Here is a 20,835-nt window from a genome sequence, read left to right on the forward strand (position 1 = left end):
TACAGTGCAGCATAGTGAATATATAAATTCTCACCTAGAAAGAAACTATGGTTTCAAGCACCTTTGAATCTTCCTCAATACTTAAAATACTCAATTGCCTTGATGTACAACCTTTGTTAGTGTGACATAATTAAGTACAATTATACTCTATTAAGATTTTGCTTAACATCAAAACTATCCTTTTCTAGGTTTTTTCAAAGTGAACGTTGTCAGCCACCATGATTAGATCACAGGTTCTTCCACTTATTTTCAATGTCTCATCTATTTAATGGTTAGTATACATGTAACAAAACTATCCAAAGGTCACCATTCAAATGACCAACCATTTGAAATACAGTAAAGAATGAGGCTTCTGAGCTAATATTTTTGGAAGAGCTAGAGTATTAAACTCTGGGCACCTTCACCCATTAATCATTGTTCAATAAATGTTTAAGTACCTGCCTACCATGTGCCAGACACCAAAGTTCTGTGGATATAACAGATAAAAACCCTGCCCTCATGTAGCCTACATTCTAGTGGAGGTGAAAAACAATAAACACATGGGTAAATTATAAATAAAGTGATTAGTATTATTTATTTACCTTAGAGGACACCCAACAAACAGTTACTAACTTAAAAGAAAAGAAAAACTCACCTGTAGTGTCAGCAGAAATTTTATTCAAGCTTAGTTCATCAGTAAGGTCTTCATTTTTAAACTTATTTTTAATGTCTCTCACTTTGTTCATTATGGAATCAATTGTCAATTCTCTGCCACTTAAATCCTCGGACTCCATTTCTAAGAAAAAAACTGAACTAGTCATAATTCCTATTTAGCATCAAAGAAAAAAAATGTGCTGGCTTTTTAGAACCCAGACGACTAAAGCATTCGTTTTGTTAACACATCTAAATGCAGCTATTACTAGGCTAATAATTAATGGAGCTAAGTGCACAACAACAAGGTACACATCTTTGTAATTTATTCAGCAAAGTTTCATAGGCCAAGTACACTTTTTTCCCCCAATATAACATCAATGACGTCACACTCTAGAAATCACTCTAGAAATCTGTAAATTTAGTGTCACTTAAAAAAATATGATAGAGTGTTTGCTTTGATTCTGGAAGCTACATACATATAAAGATTGTTTAGATTCTGGTAGTGACATAGGCAAAGAATTTGTTTGGCAACGAGAATAACAATTCTTTTATTCGCCTGCTTTACGTGAGTAAATCTTCACAGTGCAAGTGCTTTCAAAGCAAAATATGAACATGATGGGGCTTTACTGATAATTAAGAAATCCACAGGTTTATTCTTGTGCATATCTAGCAGAATCATGATTTGCCACCTTAATCCAACACTAAGAAACTACTGTACTGGTACTAAGCATTTGCTTATCTGCATGGTGGTGGTGTTTGTTCAATAAAGTGTCTGCAGTCTTACTGTTAATCGTATCTTTGTGACTCTCAAACACCAACTCAGTGTGACTGATAACAATGCTGCCCCGTCTTCAGATTTAACAATGAAGGAGTCATAAAGTTGCAGCAAGGTATCACTCCACCTCTTAAGAGAGGTTTGAAAGGTAACTGTCAGATCACGGCCACCCCTTTCTTTCCCAGTTCCAACCCGCAAAACAAGAGAGACCGTCCTTTGGAAAACGATCTTGTGCGCAGGTACCCCACCACCCCTTCTTTCCAGCGTGGGCCACACCCACTTCTTACTTACTCAACAAAACCTCCTGCATCACCCCACCGGCCAGACGCGCTGAGGCACCGAGACCTCCCCTCCCCCTCCAGCTCGTTTAGCCGCGTCGCATACCCGGCTGCAAGCTGCCTCCACCTCGCCCCACCCCTCACCGACCAGCGTTGACAATGAGCCCCTACACCGGCTGCAGCCATTCCTCAGTGCGCCGGTGAGAGAGAACTTACCTACTGGAAGCGGCGCTGGGGAAATGAAAAGATGGAACCCAAACTCCTTTCCGCAAACACGTTTGAATTTCCCCGTCGCTATCTCTACCGTCTCCAGTTGGTCAATGCTAGCCACGTAGAAGCGTCTGTCATGATTGGTTCGTGTGCGACGGGGCCGCCCCTCGTCCTGCGTCAGGCGAGGCCCGCCCCGGAAGAGCCCGCGGCCCGGTCCGCACCGGTGAGGTTCCTGAGTTGGTAGAGTGCTGTCACTTTGCAGGCGTTCCCCGGGCTCCAGTGGGCAGGCTTTCCTGCTCTTTCCAGTTTAACCAGGCCGAATTTTTGCCTGGGAGGTAGCCACTCCCGGGCAAACCTACCTGGTGAGAGGAATATAGGGGCGGGAACGGCTGCTCCCAGCATCCGGACCTAAAAGATGCACCTTGGGCCGGCTCTTTACTGACCCCACCGCCACCCTTCTCCTTTGTTCCACGCGGTACTCACAGCCCGTCTTAGAGAGGATGTGGCAAGAAAGGATCTTTAACTGGGCTACGTTCAGCCCTGCCGCCAGCTCAAGTATTTCAGTGCTTTTTATCCTTGAGCTTCCGCTTATGCCCTCCCATTATCCTTAAATGACTCATTGCTTTGTCTTCAAGCCAGGACCCTCCCCCTTGTCAAAATTCTGCGCAGAACTCAAGTGCCCATCATGATTGCCCTGCCTGAACTCTCCTTATCAGCCCCCCTCCCTCCGAGCCTGGCCCACTTAAGAGCTCAGGTGTCCTCAGGGGTAAAAACATCTCCCTAGTAATCTTCGCGGGTGCGAGGCTCTGCCGCTAAGTGGCTTTGTGGTCCAGGGCAACAGTTACTCCTCGTCTGCAAAATTAAAAGGGATGTGTCTGTTGTGCCAGCATTATGACATATGTTCGGTGGTAGGACGGGTTGGTTTTGTGTATGTATAGGAAACTAACTGCAGCTGTCACTTGTTAACTCTAAAGCTGTCCTTGGAACCCTCACATTCCGAGCTCTGGATAGTCACCCAGTCAGCATGAGAGGAGCCCTTCTCAGTCACTTAATGCATCTTTCTGTGTCAGCTAGCTGGTATTTCTGCTTCAGCAAAGCAGAAATGACTTGCTATACCATGGTTGGCTAATCACTTACCTTTGCACCATTGCATCTAATGCTGCTTTTACCTGGAAAGAATTTATTATTCCTCCAGTTTTCGTTGATCTGTTTGCGGCCTGATCTCAAAGCTTGCATTTTCCTGAAAATACTGTTGCTGGGCGACCTCACCCTAACACTTCTTTTCTGTACTCTCGTTTGGTGGTCTCCTTCAGTCTTCTATCTTTAAATACCATCTATATGTTGATGGCTCCCAAATGTTTATCACCAGCTGAGCTCTCAACTCCATACTCAGATATCCACTGCCTACTTATTGTCTTCACTTACATGTCTCATACACATCTTGAACTCAAAATGTCCAAAACCAAGCCCCTGATATTCCTACCCAAACAGGTTTTTTACAAAATCTAAAAAGACAAATTCATTGTCCTAAATTTTTTAGCCCCAAAACCTTTGTGTCATCCTGATCCCTTATCTAATTTATAAGCAGATTGAGTCAGGGCTAGCACAAGAGATTTCTGGACTCCTACCAGTTCTCCCCACCTCCACTGCCACCACTTTAGTCCAAGGCACCTTCATCACTTACCCAATGGTACCTGCAGTAGCCTCCTGGCTGGTCTCCCTGCTTCTGCCCTTGCCTCACCTCAATTTATTCTCTGACATAGCAAAGTCATCTTAAATCAGATTATGTCACTACTTTGCTCAAAACCCTTCATTGCTCCCTTTCTAGCTCGGAATAAAACCAAAAGTCCTTATGATGGTCTGTGACTATTGAGCACTTGAATATGTCTAGTGCAACTGGGAACTGAATTTTTAAATTAATTAACCTTAATTGATTAAATTAAATTTAGATTTAAATTTGAAAACTGATATCTAATGGGATTATTTTTAAACTTTTTAAAGTAATTTTTTTTTGCTTTTTTCTAAACTTGCATTAGTCATGAATTTATTGGAAGACTTTTAAATATACTTGGAACAACCTAAGTATATGAACCTACTTTTTCAACTGTAAATTTTGTGAGATGCAAATGCAGATGAAGTATTTCCAATGAAAGTGTCTGAGTAAGAAATGTGATGTACTGTTAAGTATAAAATACTCTGGATTTTTAAGACTGAATAAAAAAAGTAATAAACATTGATAATTTTAAAAATATCAATTACAGTTTAAAATGATATTTTTGCTATATTGAGTTAAATAAAATATATTATTAAAATTAATACACCCCATCACAGACCAGAGGAGACTAAGAAGACATGACAACTAAATGCACTGTGATATCGTAAACTGGATCCTGAAACAGGAGGATGACATTAATGGAAAAATTAGTAAAATTCAAATAAAGTCTGAGGTTTAGTTAATGATAATGCACCAATGTTGGTTTCTTGGTTTTGAAAAATGCATCACAGTAATGCAAGATCTTAACAACAGAAAAACTGAATGAACAGTCTGCAGCAATTCTGCGTACTATTTAATAAATTTGGAATTTTTTGTAAATTAAGAATTATTCAAAAATAAAAAGCTTATGAAAATGTAATTTCACCTGTTTTACACTTTAATATGACTAGTAGGAAATTGAAAATTACATATATGGCTTACATTGTATTTCCATTGGACAGTGGTGATCTGTAAAATCCTAGTTTTACCTATTTGACCTATTTATTTATCTTGTTTATTTTCTGACTCTCCAAACTTTACCCCCACTAGAATGTAAACTCCATAGTACAGGAATTTTTGTCTATTTTGTTCATTACAGCATCCTTAGTGCTTAGAACGGTGCCTGGTACATTTGTAGGCACTTAGTAAATGTTAGCTAAATACGTTTACGACCATTAGAGTATTTAAGAATCCTATTTTATTTAATACATTTGTATACTTCTTGCATCACAATTTCTCATTTGGCTTAAAATCAGCTGCATCTGACAGTGAATAAACTTTTTCATTTTCAGAGTCAAGCCTTTCACAAAGCAATAAAATTAGCCATAAGATTATGACTTATTTTAAGATGGTAAGTTTCACATTTTTGTCACATAAATGAAAGTTTGAACCATTTAACTTTGTCATTAGCATCATGTCACTTTTTTTGCTAATCTTTGACTTTTCAGTCAGCACAGCTGCCTTTTTTATTCCATTATTTATTTACTTATTTATTTTAATCCCCTCCAAGGAATTTTTATTCAATTATTGAGGTCACTGTTACACAAGCTCAGTAAGGCCCAGACTTTGATTTTAGAAATATTTATTATACATGGATTTATTTTGTGCATATGCAAAAGTTAAATTTCTGATCAATAATAAATCCAGTTCTTACAGCGTGCAATCAGTTGTGTGCTGCTTTATGGTGGTTTATTCTGGATAAAACGTTACTAGTATTTGCTGATTTTAGTGCATTTAGGAGTGAGCCCATAAGAATGCTGAGAATTGTATGAATACTGTCAGGAAAGCTAACTATCACAGAATGGACCAAGCCATACATGAAATAAAAGAAAATAATGCCAAGGACAGGTAACAACATACCTCATAGATCACAAAGAAAAACAGCAATGACACTTTAGATTATGTTCTACAAAGGAAAACAGCAGTGACAAGTTAGGACCACTACTTGGACATCAGGTATTATTTAATCATGCAGGCAACAAACTATGCTAACAAATAAGAGAAGAAAAGTAGGATTCTCAGTTCCTATTTTTCTTTTTTCTCCAATATGAAGAATAGTAGTCAGACTGACAATCTTAAAAATAAATAAATAAATACAGGACAGGTAATATAAGAAAGACATTTAAATTCCATTCAAATTCTCTGACACAAACGTGTGTGTGTGTGTGTGTGTGTGTGAGAGAGAGAGAGAGAGAGAGAGAGAGAGATAGGGTCTGGCTCTGTCACCCAGGCTGGAGTGCAGTGGTGTAATCTTGGTTCTCTCAACTTCTACCTCCTGAACTCAAGCCATCCTTCCACCTGAGACTCCCAAGTAACTGGTACTACAGGTGCATGCCACTATGCCTGACTAATTGTTGTATTTTTTGTAGAGACAGGGTTTTGTCATGTTGCCCAGGCTGTTCTCAAACTCCTGAGCTTAAGCAATGCACCTGTATGGGCCTCCCAAAGTGCAGGGAGGCATTGTGATGGTCTGTGACTACCATCACACCTGGCCATAATTTTTTAAAAAATTTATCAGGGTTGGGTGCATGGCTCACGCCTGTAATCCCAACACTTGGGGAGGCCGAGGAGGAGCAGATCACCTGAGGTCAGGAGTTCGAGAACAGCCTGACCAACATGGAGAAACCCAGTCTTTACTAAAAATAAAAAATCAGCCGGGCGTGCTGGTGCATGCCTGTAATCCCAGTTACACAGAAGGCTGAAGCAGGAGAATAGCTTGAACCTGGGAGGCGGAGATGAGCCGAGATCTTGCCATTGCGCTCCAGACTAGGCAACAAGAACGAAACTCTGTCTCAAAAAAAGAAAAAAAATTATCCATAGTTTCAGTCTCTGCTATATAGAAAGATCCTCAAATAGTTGGTTAATATACCAAAATATCCTGAAGAAAATAAGCAGGATATTGAAAAAAATGTGCAAATATAATCCCAGAAACATTGCTGGCAATCTCTGAAAAGTCATAGTAAGTAGAAGCAATGATAGAAAGCCAGAAATGGATGGACAAGTCTTACCTTTTCGGAAAAGGTAGAATTTGGAAGCTGTTAATCTGTATAATCTCAGTGTAGATTTTAGACCCATTCTGGGATCAATTACAGAACTGTTTGGAAGCAAAGATCTCTAGAAACCAACATGAATGCATTAAGAGCAGGCCATATAGAATACACTACGTTCTGATTTTGATTGTTTCTATATTTCGAAAAGGGAAGGCCATAAATACAGAATATCTTAACTTTGGCAAATAAAATGATAAAGGCTCTCTTATTGTTTTTGTGGAAGAAAGGAGCAAGTAATTGCCATACAGTGAATGTGAAGTAGTTCTGCAACTCTGAATCATTTTTCTCAAAGATCACTTGTTAATGGTTTGAGGAGAACTTCAGGTTGATCCTTAGTAGAAGTCCTCAGAACTCTGTCTGCAGTTTTATTCTAAACTACATATCTTATCTGTGTGACAAACATATAAAAATAATGCTTAACTTTTCATATTAATTAAAACAAAAAAATACAAAATTAGAAGATACTTTAAAAGGACAAAGTTGATAATACGCAATTTATAGAGATAAATGTAAGTCTGTACATTTAGATTTCTAAAAATAATAAAATTCTCAAATACACAATTAGAGCCTAGCCAAGATGAAGAAACATGGTCCAGATTTATTCTCTGGAAACAACAGTAACAACAAAAACTATACAAAATAAATGAAATAATGGTTTTCAAGCATCAGACATCAGACAATACAGTACAGTGATCATTAAGAATAGTGAAACAAACAAATGAGTCATAATGTTCCCTCCAGATTACTTACTGGTGAGAGTTTCCAAGTTTCAGTGTACAAAGGGAGAACCCAGGCATTGCCTGGTATTCTAAAGTTAAGAAGATGGAGGTCATAGTCTGGAATGGCCAAGGCAGGTGAAGTTCACAGGACAGAGTACCAGAGAAAAAGAGCAGAACACAGAGAGAATTCTGGAAATCTGCAGAGAATGTCTGTGAGTCTCCAGCTTTGTACTGGTAAGTGCAAGTGTATGTGGAAACTATCCCAAGACCAGGGGAAAATAACAACCATGGGAAAGAATAAAAGGGAGTAATATCAAGAGCTCATAAATGGCAAGAAATAGTTTTTGTTCACAAAGCAACAAGTAGAAGACTGATGATATTGCCTTAGAACTGGGGCAAAATTAGCCCTACAGCACGCAATGGCTCAGTCTATAAAAGCTTACGAGCAAACCTTAAAAGGATCAGACAAAGCTCTAGAATATTTATAGAAATACAAGAAAATCCAACTGGGTCACATTTATAATGTCTGGCATCTAATTAAAAAATTACTAGACATTAAGCAGGAAAATGTAAATCTAAATGAGGAAGTGGGGGTGGAAATCAGTCAATTAAAACAGATGCAGACGTGGCACAGATTACCCACTTCATAGACAAACAGTAATTATAACTGTATTCCATATGTTCCAGAAATTAGAGGAAAGTGTAAACACATTAAAAAGAAATATGGAATATATGAGAAGATCAAAAACAAATGTATAGAGATGAAAAATGCAATATCTGAAATAAAAATTATATTGGATAGGATTAATAGAAGATTTCAGTCTGGAAAACAAAATATTCTAAACGTGAAAACATATCAATAATAAACTATGCAAAATAAGGCTCAGAGAAGCAAAGAAACAAAAATACAAAGAACTTCAGTGAGTTGTAGAAAAACTTAATGTAGCATAATGTACATGTGATTGGAGTTTTCATAAGAAAGAAGGGAGAATTGAAGAATATATTTGAAGAAAAAATGGCCAAAATTTGTTTAAATATGTTGAAAACTATAAACAAACCAATTGAAGAAGTTCAACAGATTCTAAACACAATAAACTTCATGCAAACAACACCTGTGCACATTATTACATTGGACAAAACTAATGATAAAGAGAAAATATTAAAAGCAACCAGAGGAAAAATACATATTACATATAGATGAACAATCATAAGAATAACAGTAGACTTCTTGCCAGAAACAATGTAAGCTGGGCAACAATGGAGTGACATCTTTAACCCTTTTCCCATTTAGGAGTAAAAACTACAGTGGCCTGCCAGCACTCATTTAATTTTACATAAACATGCTTTTCGAGGCTAAAGCCAATCTGACTTTCAATGTGAAAATAACATGTAAAAACTGCTCTTGGAGTTATTTCTAAACGTAACTAACATCAGAATTGTCTGAATCATCAGCATTGTCAATTTTGAAAAAATTGGATTCATCAAATGAATCATCAGCCAACAACTGTTTGAGAATGATGTTAACATCACACCTAGAAATGCTGTGTTGGCCGGGCACAGTGGCTCATGCCTGTAATCCCAGCACTCTGGGAGGCTGAGGCAGGTGGATCACAAGATCAGGAGATTGAGACCATCCTGGCTAACATGATGAAACCCCGTCTCTACTAAAAATAAAAATTTAGCCTGGCGTAGTGGCAGGAGCCGGTAGTCCCAGCTACTCGGGAGGCTGAGGCAGGAGAATGGCGTGAACCTGGGAAGCAGAGCTTGCAGTGAGCCGAGATTGTGCCACTGCACTCCAGACTGGGAGAGAGAGCAAGACTCACCTCAAAAAAAAAAAAAAAAAAAAAAAAAAAAAAGACAAAAAGAAATACTGTTTTCTAGGATTTGACATTTTCAGCAATTGAGAATTACTATGTTTTGTAAATGGAAATACAAAACACCAGTACTAAAAACAGAATATTGTAAATATTTTATTTATTTTTTATTTTTTTGAGACAAGGTCTTGCTCTGTTGCCCAAGCTGGAGTGCAGTGGTGCGAGCTCGGCTCACTGTAACCTCTGCCTCCCAGGTTCAAACAATTCTCCTGCCCCAGCCTTTGGAGTAGTTGGGATTACAGGTGTGCACCACCACACCTGGCTAATTTTGTATTTTTAGGCTGTTCTCAAACTCCTGACCTCAAGTGATCTGCCTGCCTCAGCCTCCCAAAGGATTGGGATTACAGGTGTGAGCCACCTCACCTGCCCCAGAATGTTGTAAATATAATGATGTCTTTTATTTCCAAAGTCGGTGTACTAGAACGATGCAAAAATAGTAAAAGTAAGATATTTTGTGGCAAAGTTATCTCAGGGTAAACACAACAGTTGCAGGCATGTATTATTGGGGCAAACAGGAAAAGGGTTAAAATACTGAAAGAAAAAGAAAAAAATTCTATAAACCTAGAATTGTTATTTCCAGCAAAAATACTGTTCATTATGAAGGGAAAATATAAGATTTTTTTCAGACATACAAAAGCCAAAATAATCCATCACCAGTAGAATGGCACTACAAAAATTATTAAAGGAAGCCTTCAGGCAGAAAAATTCTGAATCTACATAAAATAATAAAGAATACTGGAAATGGTAAATATGTGGATATGTAAAAAGGTATTTTTCTTATTTTTGAAATCTCTTTAAGAGACAACTAAAGCAGGCCGAGTGCAGTGGCTCATGCCTGTAATCCCAGCACTTTGGGAGGCCAAGGCAGCCTGAGATCGTGCCGCTGTGCTCCAGCCTAGGCAATAGAGTAAGATCCCATCACAAAAAAAAAAAAAAAAAAGGAGAGAGATAAAGAAAGCAAAAGATAGTAACAATGTACTGTCAGGTTTATAACATATAGAGAAGTAAAACATGACAACACTCACACCCGTGATGGGAGGAGGAAAATGAAAGAGTATTATTTAAGGTTTGTTTCTACTATACATAAATTGGTATATTACTTGTGATAAGTTAAAGGTGAACTCTGTAAACCTCCATTGTGTATCATGGTAACCACTAGCCACATGTAGCTCTTGAGTCCTTGAAATGTAATTGGTCCAAAATGAATGTGCTGTAAGTATAGAATACACACCATATTTCAAAGACATAGTGTAAAAAGTATAAAATTTACCATTAATATTTATATACTGTTATAAATTATTAATATTGATTATTAATTGAAATTATAATAATTGGGTATATTACTTTAAATAAAAATAGTCTTAAAATTAATTTCACCTGCTTCTTTTAGCTTTTAAAAGCATGGCTATTAGAAAACATGTAAATTGCATATGTGGCTCACATTATATATCTATTGGACAGTATTACTAGAAACCCTAAAACAGCCACTAAAATCAAACAAACACAAGTAAAAACCAACAAAACAAACAAAAAACATAGCTACTAAGTGAACAAAAGACAGAAAACAAAAAATATTCATTTAATACTAATGAAGCAGAGAAAGAGGAAAAGAGTAAAAAAGAACAGATAGGAAAATGGAAAAAAGATAGCAAAACAGTATATTTAAATCCACCTATATCAATAATCACATTAATGTACATGATCAAATCTCCCTTTTTGAAAATGGTAGAGATTTTCGGATGTATAAAAAAGCAAACCAAGGCCGGGCTCGGTGGCTCAAGCCTGTAATCCCAGCACTTTGGGAGGCCGAGACGGGTGGATCACGAGATCAGGAGATCGAGACCATCCTGGCTAACACGGTGAAACCCCGTCTCTACTAAAAATACAAAAACTAGCCGGGTGAGGTGGCGGGTGCCTGTAGTCCCAGCTACTCGGGAGGCTGAGGCAGGCGAATGGCGTAAACCCGGGAGTCGGAGCTTGCAGTGAGCTGAGATCCGGCCACTGCACTCCAAGTCCGGGCGACAGAGCGAGACTCTGCCTCAAAAAAAAAAAAAAAAGCAAACCAACTATCCACTGCCTTCACCAAACCCTTTTTAAATATGAAGGCACAAATAGGATAGAAATAAAATAAGGAAAAAGATACACCATGCTGTCATTACTAAACACTAAAACACTAAAATCAGAAACACCTATCATGGCACAGGTCTCTGAAAACAGACTTAAGAGTGTTTGGTTATCTAGGTGAATGGCCTTTGATCTCTGATCTTAGGTATACTTTGAAAGTATCCTCAGACATGGATCTAGAGCAGAAATTCATCAGAAATGAGTATGTCTGCTGGAAGTCTAGATAAAATGCTTTAAAGTTTAATCCTAGATTTTATATCACAATTCTTTAGAGAGCTGTGAAAATAGACATTATTTCTCTATGATTAACCATCAGAGAGAAATAGATTTTGACACATTTCATGGAACGAGCTATCAAGACAGGTCCCCAGATAGTTCAGAGTAGCTAATAAACAAAACATCTCTGCCAGAAACTACGGAGTGAAGAAATGAGATCTCACTGAAATAAATTGCCTAATCATTAGAATAAGTCCTCTAACTGCACAGCACTATCACCATGTTCTACATTCTTCATGCCCCCAGGTCACAGATCTGGATAAGAGGACCAAAACTAAAACAAGAAAGATAAAGAGAAAATAAAAATGTAAAATAAAATGCTCTCCCATGATGTACTCTCTTAAGAGGTAAGTTGATATCCCTTATTGTTAGCCCAGTTTTGCATTGCTATACTGAGGCTGGGTAATTTATAAAGAAAAGAAGTTTAATTGATTCACGGTTCTACAGGCTGTATGAAAAGCATGGTGTCGACATCTGTTCAGCTTCTAGTGAAGGCCTCAGGAAGCTTACAATCATGGTGGAAAACAATGAGAAGCCAGAATGGCACATAGAAGGAGCAGAAGCAAGACAGAGAACAGACAGGTCCCAGACTCTTTTCCACGACTAGATCTCATGTGAACTGAGTAGGAACTCACTTATCACCAAGGGTATGGCACTAAGCCATTTATGACCTTTACTCCAGTTTCCAAAAACTTCCTCATTTCCATCTGAGACCTTCTCAGGCTGGCTTTCACTATCCCTATCTCTATCAACATTTTGGTCATGATCATTTAACCAGTCTCTAAGAATTCAAAATTTTCCCTCATCTTTGTGTCTTCTTCTGAGCCCTACAAACTTTTCCAACCTCTCTGCTTCTTGTCCAGTCCATCACTTCCACATTTTCAGGTATCTTTATAGCAACACCCCACTCCTGGTACCAATTTTCTGTGTTAGGCTATTTTTGCATTGCTATAAAGGAATATTTTGAGTTGTGTAATTTGTAAAGAAAAGAGGGCTGGGCATGGTGGTTCACACTTGTAATCCTAGCACTTTGGGAGGCCAAGGCAAATAGATTGCTTGAGATCAGGAGTTTGAGACCAGCCTGGCTAACATGGTGAAACCTGGTCTCTTAATAAAAATTAAAAAAAATAGCTGGGTGTGGTGGCACTTGCCTGTAGTCCTGGCAACTCAGGAGGCTGAGGCAAGAGAATTGCTTGAATCTGGGAGGTGGAGGTTGCAGTTAGCCAAGATCACGCCACTGCACTCCATTCTGAGCGACGGAGAAAGACTCTGACTCAATAACAACAAAAAATAAATGAAAGAAGAAAGAGGTTTAATTGGCTCATGGTTCTGCAGGCTGTGTGAAAAGCATGGTGCCAACATCTGCTTGGTTTCTGGTGAGGGCCTCAGGAAACTTCCAATCATGGTGGGAGGTGATGGGGAGCCCACATGTCACATGACAAGAGCATGAGCAAGAGAGAGAAGGGCGAGGTTCCAGACTCTTTTTAAACAGTTGATCTCACATGAACTGAGCGAAAACTCACTCATCACCAGGGGTATGGCACTAAGCCATTTATGTAGGATCTGCCCCCATGATCCAATACTTCCCACTATGCCTCACCTCCAACATTGGGACTTACATTTTAGCATGAGATTTGGAGAGAACAGACATTCAACCCATATCACCCTTCTTGGTTTACCTAGAGTAATAAAAATGTCAGATGAACCAAATAGACATGGAAATAAATGTGTCTTCAGGGTAAATATATATATTAGTCAGTTCAAGCTAGCATAACAAAATATTACGGACTGGGTGGCTTAACAAACAGAAATTTATTTTCTCACAGTTCCAGAGGCTGGAAACTCAAGGTCAAGGTGCCAGCAGGCCTAGTTTTTGGTAAGGTCTTTCTCCTTGGCCTGCAGATGGCAATTCCTTCCCTCCCTCCTTCCTTCCTTCCTTCTTTCCTTCCTTCCTTCCTTCCTTCCTTCCTTCCTTCCTTCCTTCCTCCCTCTCTCCCTCCCTCCCTTCCTTCCTTCTTTTCTTTTTTTGAGGCAGAGTTGCGCTCTTATCACCAGGCTGGAGTGCAGTAGCACAATCTTGGATCACTGGAACCTCCACTTCCCGGGTTCAAGCCATCTCCTGCCTCAGCCTCCCAAGTAGCTGGGATTAAAGACATGTGCCACCACACCATGCTATTTTTTGTATTTTTTGTAGAGACGGGGTTTCACCATGTTGGTCATTCTGGTCTCGAACTCCTGACCTCAAGTGATCCGCCCGCCTCAGCTTCCCAGTCTTTCCATGTCCTCACGAGTCCTTCTCTTTCTGTGTCAGAGTGGAAAGTGAGAGATGTCTCTGGTGCCTCTTCCTCTTCTTGTAAGGTCACTAGCCTTTTGTCCAGCACCCCACCCTTTTGGCCTCATTTAATCTTAATTAAAGATTAACTCCAAATACAGGAACACTGGGGTTAGGCCTTCAAGATACGAATTTTGGGGCGACACGTTCAGTCTATAACAAGGTATGTCTAAGGAGAGTAATAGAATAAGTCTAGTGTCTGAGAGCTGACTGTTCCTAAATAATATTTATTAGCTAATGATAAGTGCTATGCAGATGTTGTGCATGGTCCAAGAATGTACAAGAAATCTAACAAACCTGAAAAGGAAACAATTCAAACGTACTCATCTGGTCCTGATTTAATGCTATCCTCAAAACGTCTCCCTTTTTGAGAGGATCTAAATTAATACTGAGTTCTTTTAATTTATTCTCCTATGTTCCTTGACTCCACATACATTTTTCCTTTTCTCTATAATTACTCCAATGAAGCCATCATAATCTCTTCCTTACAAGAATGATAGCAGTGCTTCTCCAATTTGTCTTTTCACATTTACTCTTATTTGCTTTCACATTATCTTTTAAAAGGGATAAATCAGACAAAATCTTTGATAGTTTCCTATTCTTTAAGCCTGATATTCTGAATTCAGGCTATGAAGTTATACATGATCTGGTCCTTGCCTCCCTCTTGAGCCACATTTTACTACAGTCTTCCACTATTATTCACTATGTTTTAGCACATATGCTGTAGCTACACTGGACTTCTGGTTCTTCCAACAGGTTATCTTTTCTATATGCAGTTCCTTCTACCTGAAATAATCTTCCTCATTCTCCAGTGCCCTCTAGTTCCTTCGTTCTTCAACAAGTCTTTGTTTCAGATCTTTTCCTCAGAGAAGATGCACTAGGTTAGGTTCCCTCATTACACCGTCTTTGCACACTTGACTCTAGATCTTAGAAAAAGATCCAAGGCCTAGAGATCAGATACTTAGTTTCTCACCGTAGTTCTTAGCCAAGTCATTACTTTTCTGGGCTTCCTTGTGCCATGAACTGTATGAAGGACTGAATACTGTCACAAAGATATTTTGTAAACTCCCTCAGACTGTCAGGGCTGACACACCAAAACCCATAGCTGGGGAAGAGTCACCAATGGAAACCATCACTCAGAGTTTAACAGTCTTTTTTCTGGCATGTTGGGGTTGAAACAAAGAAGTACAGAATTTTGCGTTAGGTGCACATGTGGTAGGGTAGGGAGAAAAAAGGGCAGCGTGTAAAGGACTGACTGAGCTGGTTATAGTGGTTGAAGTAATAAGCCATATATTTTAGGTTATATGCTGTTTGTTCCTTAATAATGTATGTCAATTTAATAATACCTTTTTGGAGGAAAAAAATATATAAGCTATGCACAATTTAAAAAATCGTTTTATTCAGGCATTGTATATAACAAACTATACATATTTAAATTGCACAATTTGATAAGTTTTGACATATGTATACAGCCATAAAACTAAAACCACAATCAAGATAGTGAACATATCCATCCCCTTAAAAATGTTTCTTTGTGTCCTTTTGTTATCTCTCCCTCCCAAACAATCTTCTCCCTTGTGCCTCCAGGGAGCCACTAGGCTGCTGTTAGTATACCTTAGCTTATATTTCCTATAATTTCATATAAACAGAATCATATAATATGTATCCTTTTTTGTATGGCTCTTTCACTCAGCATAATTATTTTGAGATTCACTGATGGTGTTGCATGTATGATTAGTCCATTCCATTGTATTGCTAAGTAGTATTCCACTTTATGGTTATATCATGATCTGTTCATCTATGTTCTCTTTACCTGTTGATGCACACTTAGATTATTTTCAGTTTGGCGTGATTACAAGTAAAGCTGCTAAGAACATTCATATAAATTATTTTAAGGACTATGTTTCCTTTCCTCTTGAGTAAATACCTAGGAGTGGAATGGCTGTATCTTCTGCTGGGTGTATATGCAATTTTTGAAGAAACTGACAAATTGTCTTCCAAAGTGGTGGTTGTATTAGTCAGGGTTCTCTAGAGGGACAGAACTAATATATATATGTATGCAGGGGAGTTTATCATTAACTCACATGATCACAAGGTCCCACAATTGACGGTTTGCAGGCTGAGGAGCAAGATCACATTTTTCTGCCCACTTAGACTATATATTATATTATATATATAGATATAAAGGGGAGTTTATTAAGTATTAACTCACATGAGCACAAGCCACAATTGGTCGTCTGCAGGCTGAGCACCAAGATCACATTTTTCTGCCCACTTATATTCTAGCTATGCTGGCATCTGATTAGATTGTGCCCATCCAGATTAAGGATGGGCCTGCCTTTTCCAGACCACTGACTCAAATGTTAATCTCCTTTGGCAACACCCTCACAGACACACCTAAAATCAATACTTTGTATCCTTCAATCCAATCAAGTTGATACTCAGTATTAATGATCACAGTTGTAATTGGTCTACATTCCATCAACTAGTAGTGTATAAGTTACAGTTCTTCCACATCCTCTCTTACACTTAGTGTGGTTAATCATTTTTTTATTTTAGCTACTCTAATATGTGTGTAGTAGCTCATTTTGGTTTTAATTTATTCTGATTTATTTATTTTTAGTTAATTAATCCTGATTATTAATGATGTTGAGTATCTTTTCAACTGTTTATTTGCCATGGCATTTTTTGAGGAGGACAAAGTGTCTGTTCAAAACTTTTGCACATTAAAAAATAATTGAGAATCCTTACTGTAGAGTTTTGAGTGTTCTTTGTGGATACAAAATCTGGATACAAGTCATTATCAGTTATGTGATTTGAAAATTTTTTTTTCATTCTGTGACTTGTCTTTTTGTCTTTTCATTCTCAAATGATAGGGTCATTTGAAGAGCAATTTTTTTTCTATAGTCCAAATTTTTCTTTTATAAATCTTAGAAATATTTGCTTAGTTCAAGCTTACAAAGATTTTCTTCTATAAATGTTATACTTTCACATTTTACAATTAGGTTAATGGTCCATTCTGAGTTAATTTTTACATAAGATATAAAGTAATGATCCAAATTTATTTTTGCATATAGATATAAAATTGTTATAATCTTATTTGCTGAAAATTCTTTTATCTGTTACATTGCTTTTATACCTTTGTTAAAAATAATTTTTTCAAATATATATAGATTTATTTCTGTACTTTCTATGTTGTTCTTCTGATATATTTGTCTATCTTTACAGCAAATTTAGCTGTTTTTGTTTTTGTTTACTGTGACTTTAAAAAAAATCAGTTATTGTTAGCTCTCCAACTTTGTTCCATTCAAAACAAAGTGGCTGTATTGATATCAAAGTCAGCTTCAGACCAAAGAAAATTACCATAGTTAGAAAAGTATAATATATGTATTATATACATATGTGTATATATGCATATAATTATTGTGTATAATTATGTATATACATATAAACATATGTGTATATATGTATATGTGTATAATACATATACATATATACACATATAAGTGTATATGTGTATCACAGTTTTGGAGGCTGAGAAGTCCAAAATCAAGGCACCAACAGGTTAGGCATCTTGTGAGGGCCTGTTTCCTGGTTCATAGATGATGCCTTTTTCCCTGAGTCCTCATATGGTGGAATGGCAGAGCAGCTCTCTGGAACCTCTTTTATAAAGGCAGTAATATCATTCATGAAAATGAAGTCCTCATGACTCAATTATCTCCTAAAGGCCTCACCTCCCTACACCATCACACTGGTTATCAGGTTTTGGGGAACACATAAACATTCCCTCCATAGCATATATACACTATAATAGATATATCAGTCACCATATATGGGTACTAATAGAGTTATAGCTATATATCTATCTATATATGTATATATGTGTGCACATACATATAAAAAACTATATGGCCTATATATACACACACACACACATATACACACACATATATATACACACACATGCACATACATGCATGTATTTGTTTAATGATGGGTGAATGGATGAAAGTGAAATAAGCACAAATGAATAATCCCATTGGGCAGCCCCAAATATTGCCAAAATATTTAGAAGATATGTTGAAGATGAACTGGGGTTTCATATTTTAGCCTGTCTGTGACTCATTCTTCTCTACCTGCAAATGCAGCTTTTCATTTCTTTGAAAACATCACATTTCCCTACTATTTCTGAGAGTCTCTGGAGTGGTTCACATGTTCATGTCAGAGAATATGCAGCTACAACATAGTACTGTAATTGTCATTTTGTCTGCTGAAACCACTGTTCTTTGAGTTCTATGAGGTCTGCAGGACATCGCTATCATGTTCCCTGTTGCATTACTGTTATTGAGACTCTAATAAATCACATCTTTGCCAAATTTCACAATATTAGATTGTTTCTAAGCAGAAAGGCAGGACAACAGAAGTTTGACCTTCCTAACCGTCCTAGGAGAAGCAGTAACTGGAGATTTAGTCTCATTTAAGAAATTTTTCAGCAGACAGGAGGAGACTGAAGTCACTCCAGTGATTCAGGAAGTGTCCCATCTAAAATCCCGTAGACTAGGCAGGAGTTGAGACATTTGAGTCAAGGTAGAAACATCACACATTCGTGTAAGGGGTGAGCTTTGTGGCAGCTTCTGAGAAGTGCCACTCTACCTTTTCTCAGGTCCAGATTTAAGGAACTTACTTTAAGTTCCTCGAGAATAGCCCACAGGGTAGGGGTGCTATTTAAAAAAGCGAAGGAAAGCTCTCATCACATGTCATCTCAGTTTCGCAGACCATGATAGGCCCCTGCTTACCATTCATAGCTTTCCTAGTAACTTAGATAGGAAGTTGTGCTTACCAAAGGCCCTGCCTGATTTGGCCGTTTCTAATTCTCCAAGCTTATCTCATTCCACTTTTCCCCCTTTCTCACAAAGCTCTGCTCACTGGCCTCATCTCAGTTCCTTAAACGCAGTGAAATTTTTCCTGCCTAAGGGCCCTTCATATTACTGTTGCTAGAATATCCACCCACAGATCCTCAGTGGTTGGCCCTTTTTTTTTTTTTTTAACCTTCTAGGTACCTGTTCAAATGCGGCCTTTTCCACAATGCCTTCCTTGCCCAACTACCTGACCTAAAATAATCCCCAATTCCAGTTGTTCTTCATCACATCACCATGCTTATTCCCTTCATAGTACTTATCACTATCTGTAATTATCCTGTTCATGTATTTATTTATGTGTTATTATCTGTCTTTCCCTACCACATAAGCTCTTTGAGAATGAGATCCTTGCTATGTGTACATTGCTATGCCAAAAACATTGAATGGTTTATTAACTACCGTATTGTAGGTAGTTAATAAAAATTGTTGAACCAATGAATTGGTCTGTCTTGTGCACCAGGCTATGAGTTCTGAAAGGACTGGATCAAGGTCTGTTTTGCTCATTACTGTATTTCCACACACAGAGGACATAATAAATACGTGCTGAATAAAAGTGAAAGAAGAATAATAAGTCAAGAGTTATAAAGCCAGAAACACTGTAAAAAATCCAGGCCAGACACTTTTGACCCGATAGTCGTTAACTGTAGCAGTATCCTCCATATGTGGGTTCGGAGACCAGGCAAATGCAAGTGAAATGCAAGTTTGCCAAAAGGTCTCACCAGCCTGTAGGTACGTTCAGGGTCACATGAAGACTGCCTGATTTCAGGACTTATTTCCTTTATTTGCATAACGCTTGTCCTCAATTCTTAAGATGGTCCCCTTCAGCATTTCTGAGAGTCCCCAGGGAGTGTCTCACTTGTGATTAAGAAAAAAATCTAGCTTTATTAATGTTCTCACTGCCTTGTAGACACCACATTTATCCTCCAAGGATCACTGTTACTCTCCTAGGTCCTGTTCCTCCAATCATACCATTCTTCAGCAAACCCCCACTGCTGCTCCACTGACCACAAAGGACTTTACCACACTCCACGCATTTCTGAAAATTTCACAGCAATAAAGCTCAGTGATCTATGGCAAACTCTCTGCTGTGGTTACCTCTCTCTCCCTTGTAACTTTTAATCTGAGGTGTTAAAAACAGTGCACTATGTGTATGTGTGTGTGCGCCTTAATATTTTATAGTGTTAATTGAATGATTTTTCAGTTTTTACCTATGGCTCTCACTTTGCCTAGGACTCACATGCGAATCTATGGAATTTGGGAACAGATATGAGTCACAGTCACAAAGTTATACTCAGAATCCATATTCTCCTCTGGGAAGAAACTGGGGGGCTCGTTATGGCTCCCACCTTCCACCCTTAGGATGAGGTCTCTCCCAGAGGACTCTACAGCCCTCCTTCAATTAGACTGCTGTCAGGGTATCTCATAATTTATTCAAAATGCCTAGCGGCCCAAGCAGGAGACAAAGCTCAAGCTCTTTCCTATAGGCTCTTCAGGTTCCAGGAAAATAGGCTGGCTTCACAAATTCCCTACACATGCTTGGACGGGCCCAGATTCAAGCTGAAACTTTGCTATCTTGATACACAAGAAAATCTTCAAATGAACTCAGCTGTAACAAACCTTCAAAACACATAAAGCCATCCCACACCCTTGGCAATAAACACAGCCAACAGCAACAGAGACCATGAGGTGGCAGCAAGAGCAACTTAAAGGCCATAAAGGGAATATAGAAGCCAACCACCTCACAGGATACTCTGACAAGAACAAGAAGGAATTTGGGCTTCTGACAATTCTGCTGAAATTCCTCCATGATACTCCTCAAACTGAGGACATAGGTTACTTGTTATTACACAAGTACATAGAATGATAGGATATATAAATCATTAAAATAGGTG

The 20,835-nt window shown here is 38.2% G+C and overlaps 1 protein-coding gene across 4 annotated transcripts in view; it reads right to left on the reverse strand.

The window, feature by feature from the left end:
- TTK (TTK protein kinase) overlaps positions 1-2,468 on the reverse strand; it is a 40,013-nt gene extending 37,545 nt beyond the window's left edge. For 3 of the 4 annotated variants that reach the window (XM_023223103.1, XM_023223100.1, XM_023223099.1), the window contains exons 1-2: positions 1,903-2,005; positions 635-775 (exon numbers count right to left, since the gene is read on the reverse strand). In XM_023223103.1, coding sequence (XP_023078871.1) covers positions 635-773 — 139 coding nt within the window. In that variant the 5' untranslated portion in view covers positions 774-775; positions 1,903-2,005. Of the gene's footprint in view, positions 1-634; positions 788-1,902 lie in introns of all 4 variants that reach the window. The other variant, XM_023223102.1, reaches the window with a different exon arrangement.
- Positions 2,469-20,835: the final 18,367 nt, after the last annotated feature.

The sequence above is a fragment of the Piliocolobus tephrosceles genome, chromosome 5 (genome assembly GCF_002776525.5).
Source record: "Piliocolobus tephrosceles isolate RC106 chromosome 5, ASM277652v3, whole genome shotgun sequence".
Taxonomy (NCBI): Eukaryota; Metazoa; Chordata; class Mammalia; order Primates; family Cercopithecidae; genus Piliocolobus; species Piliocolobus tephrosceles.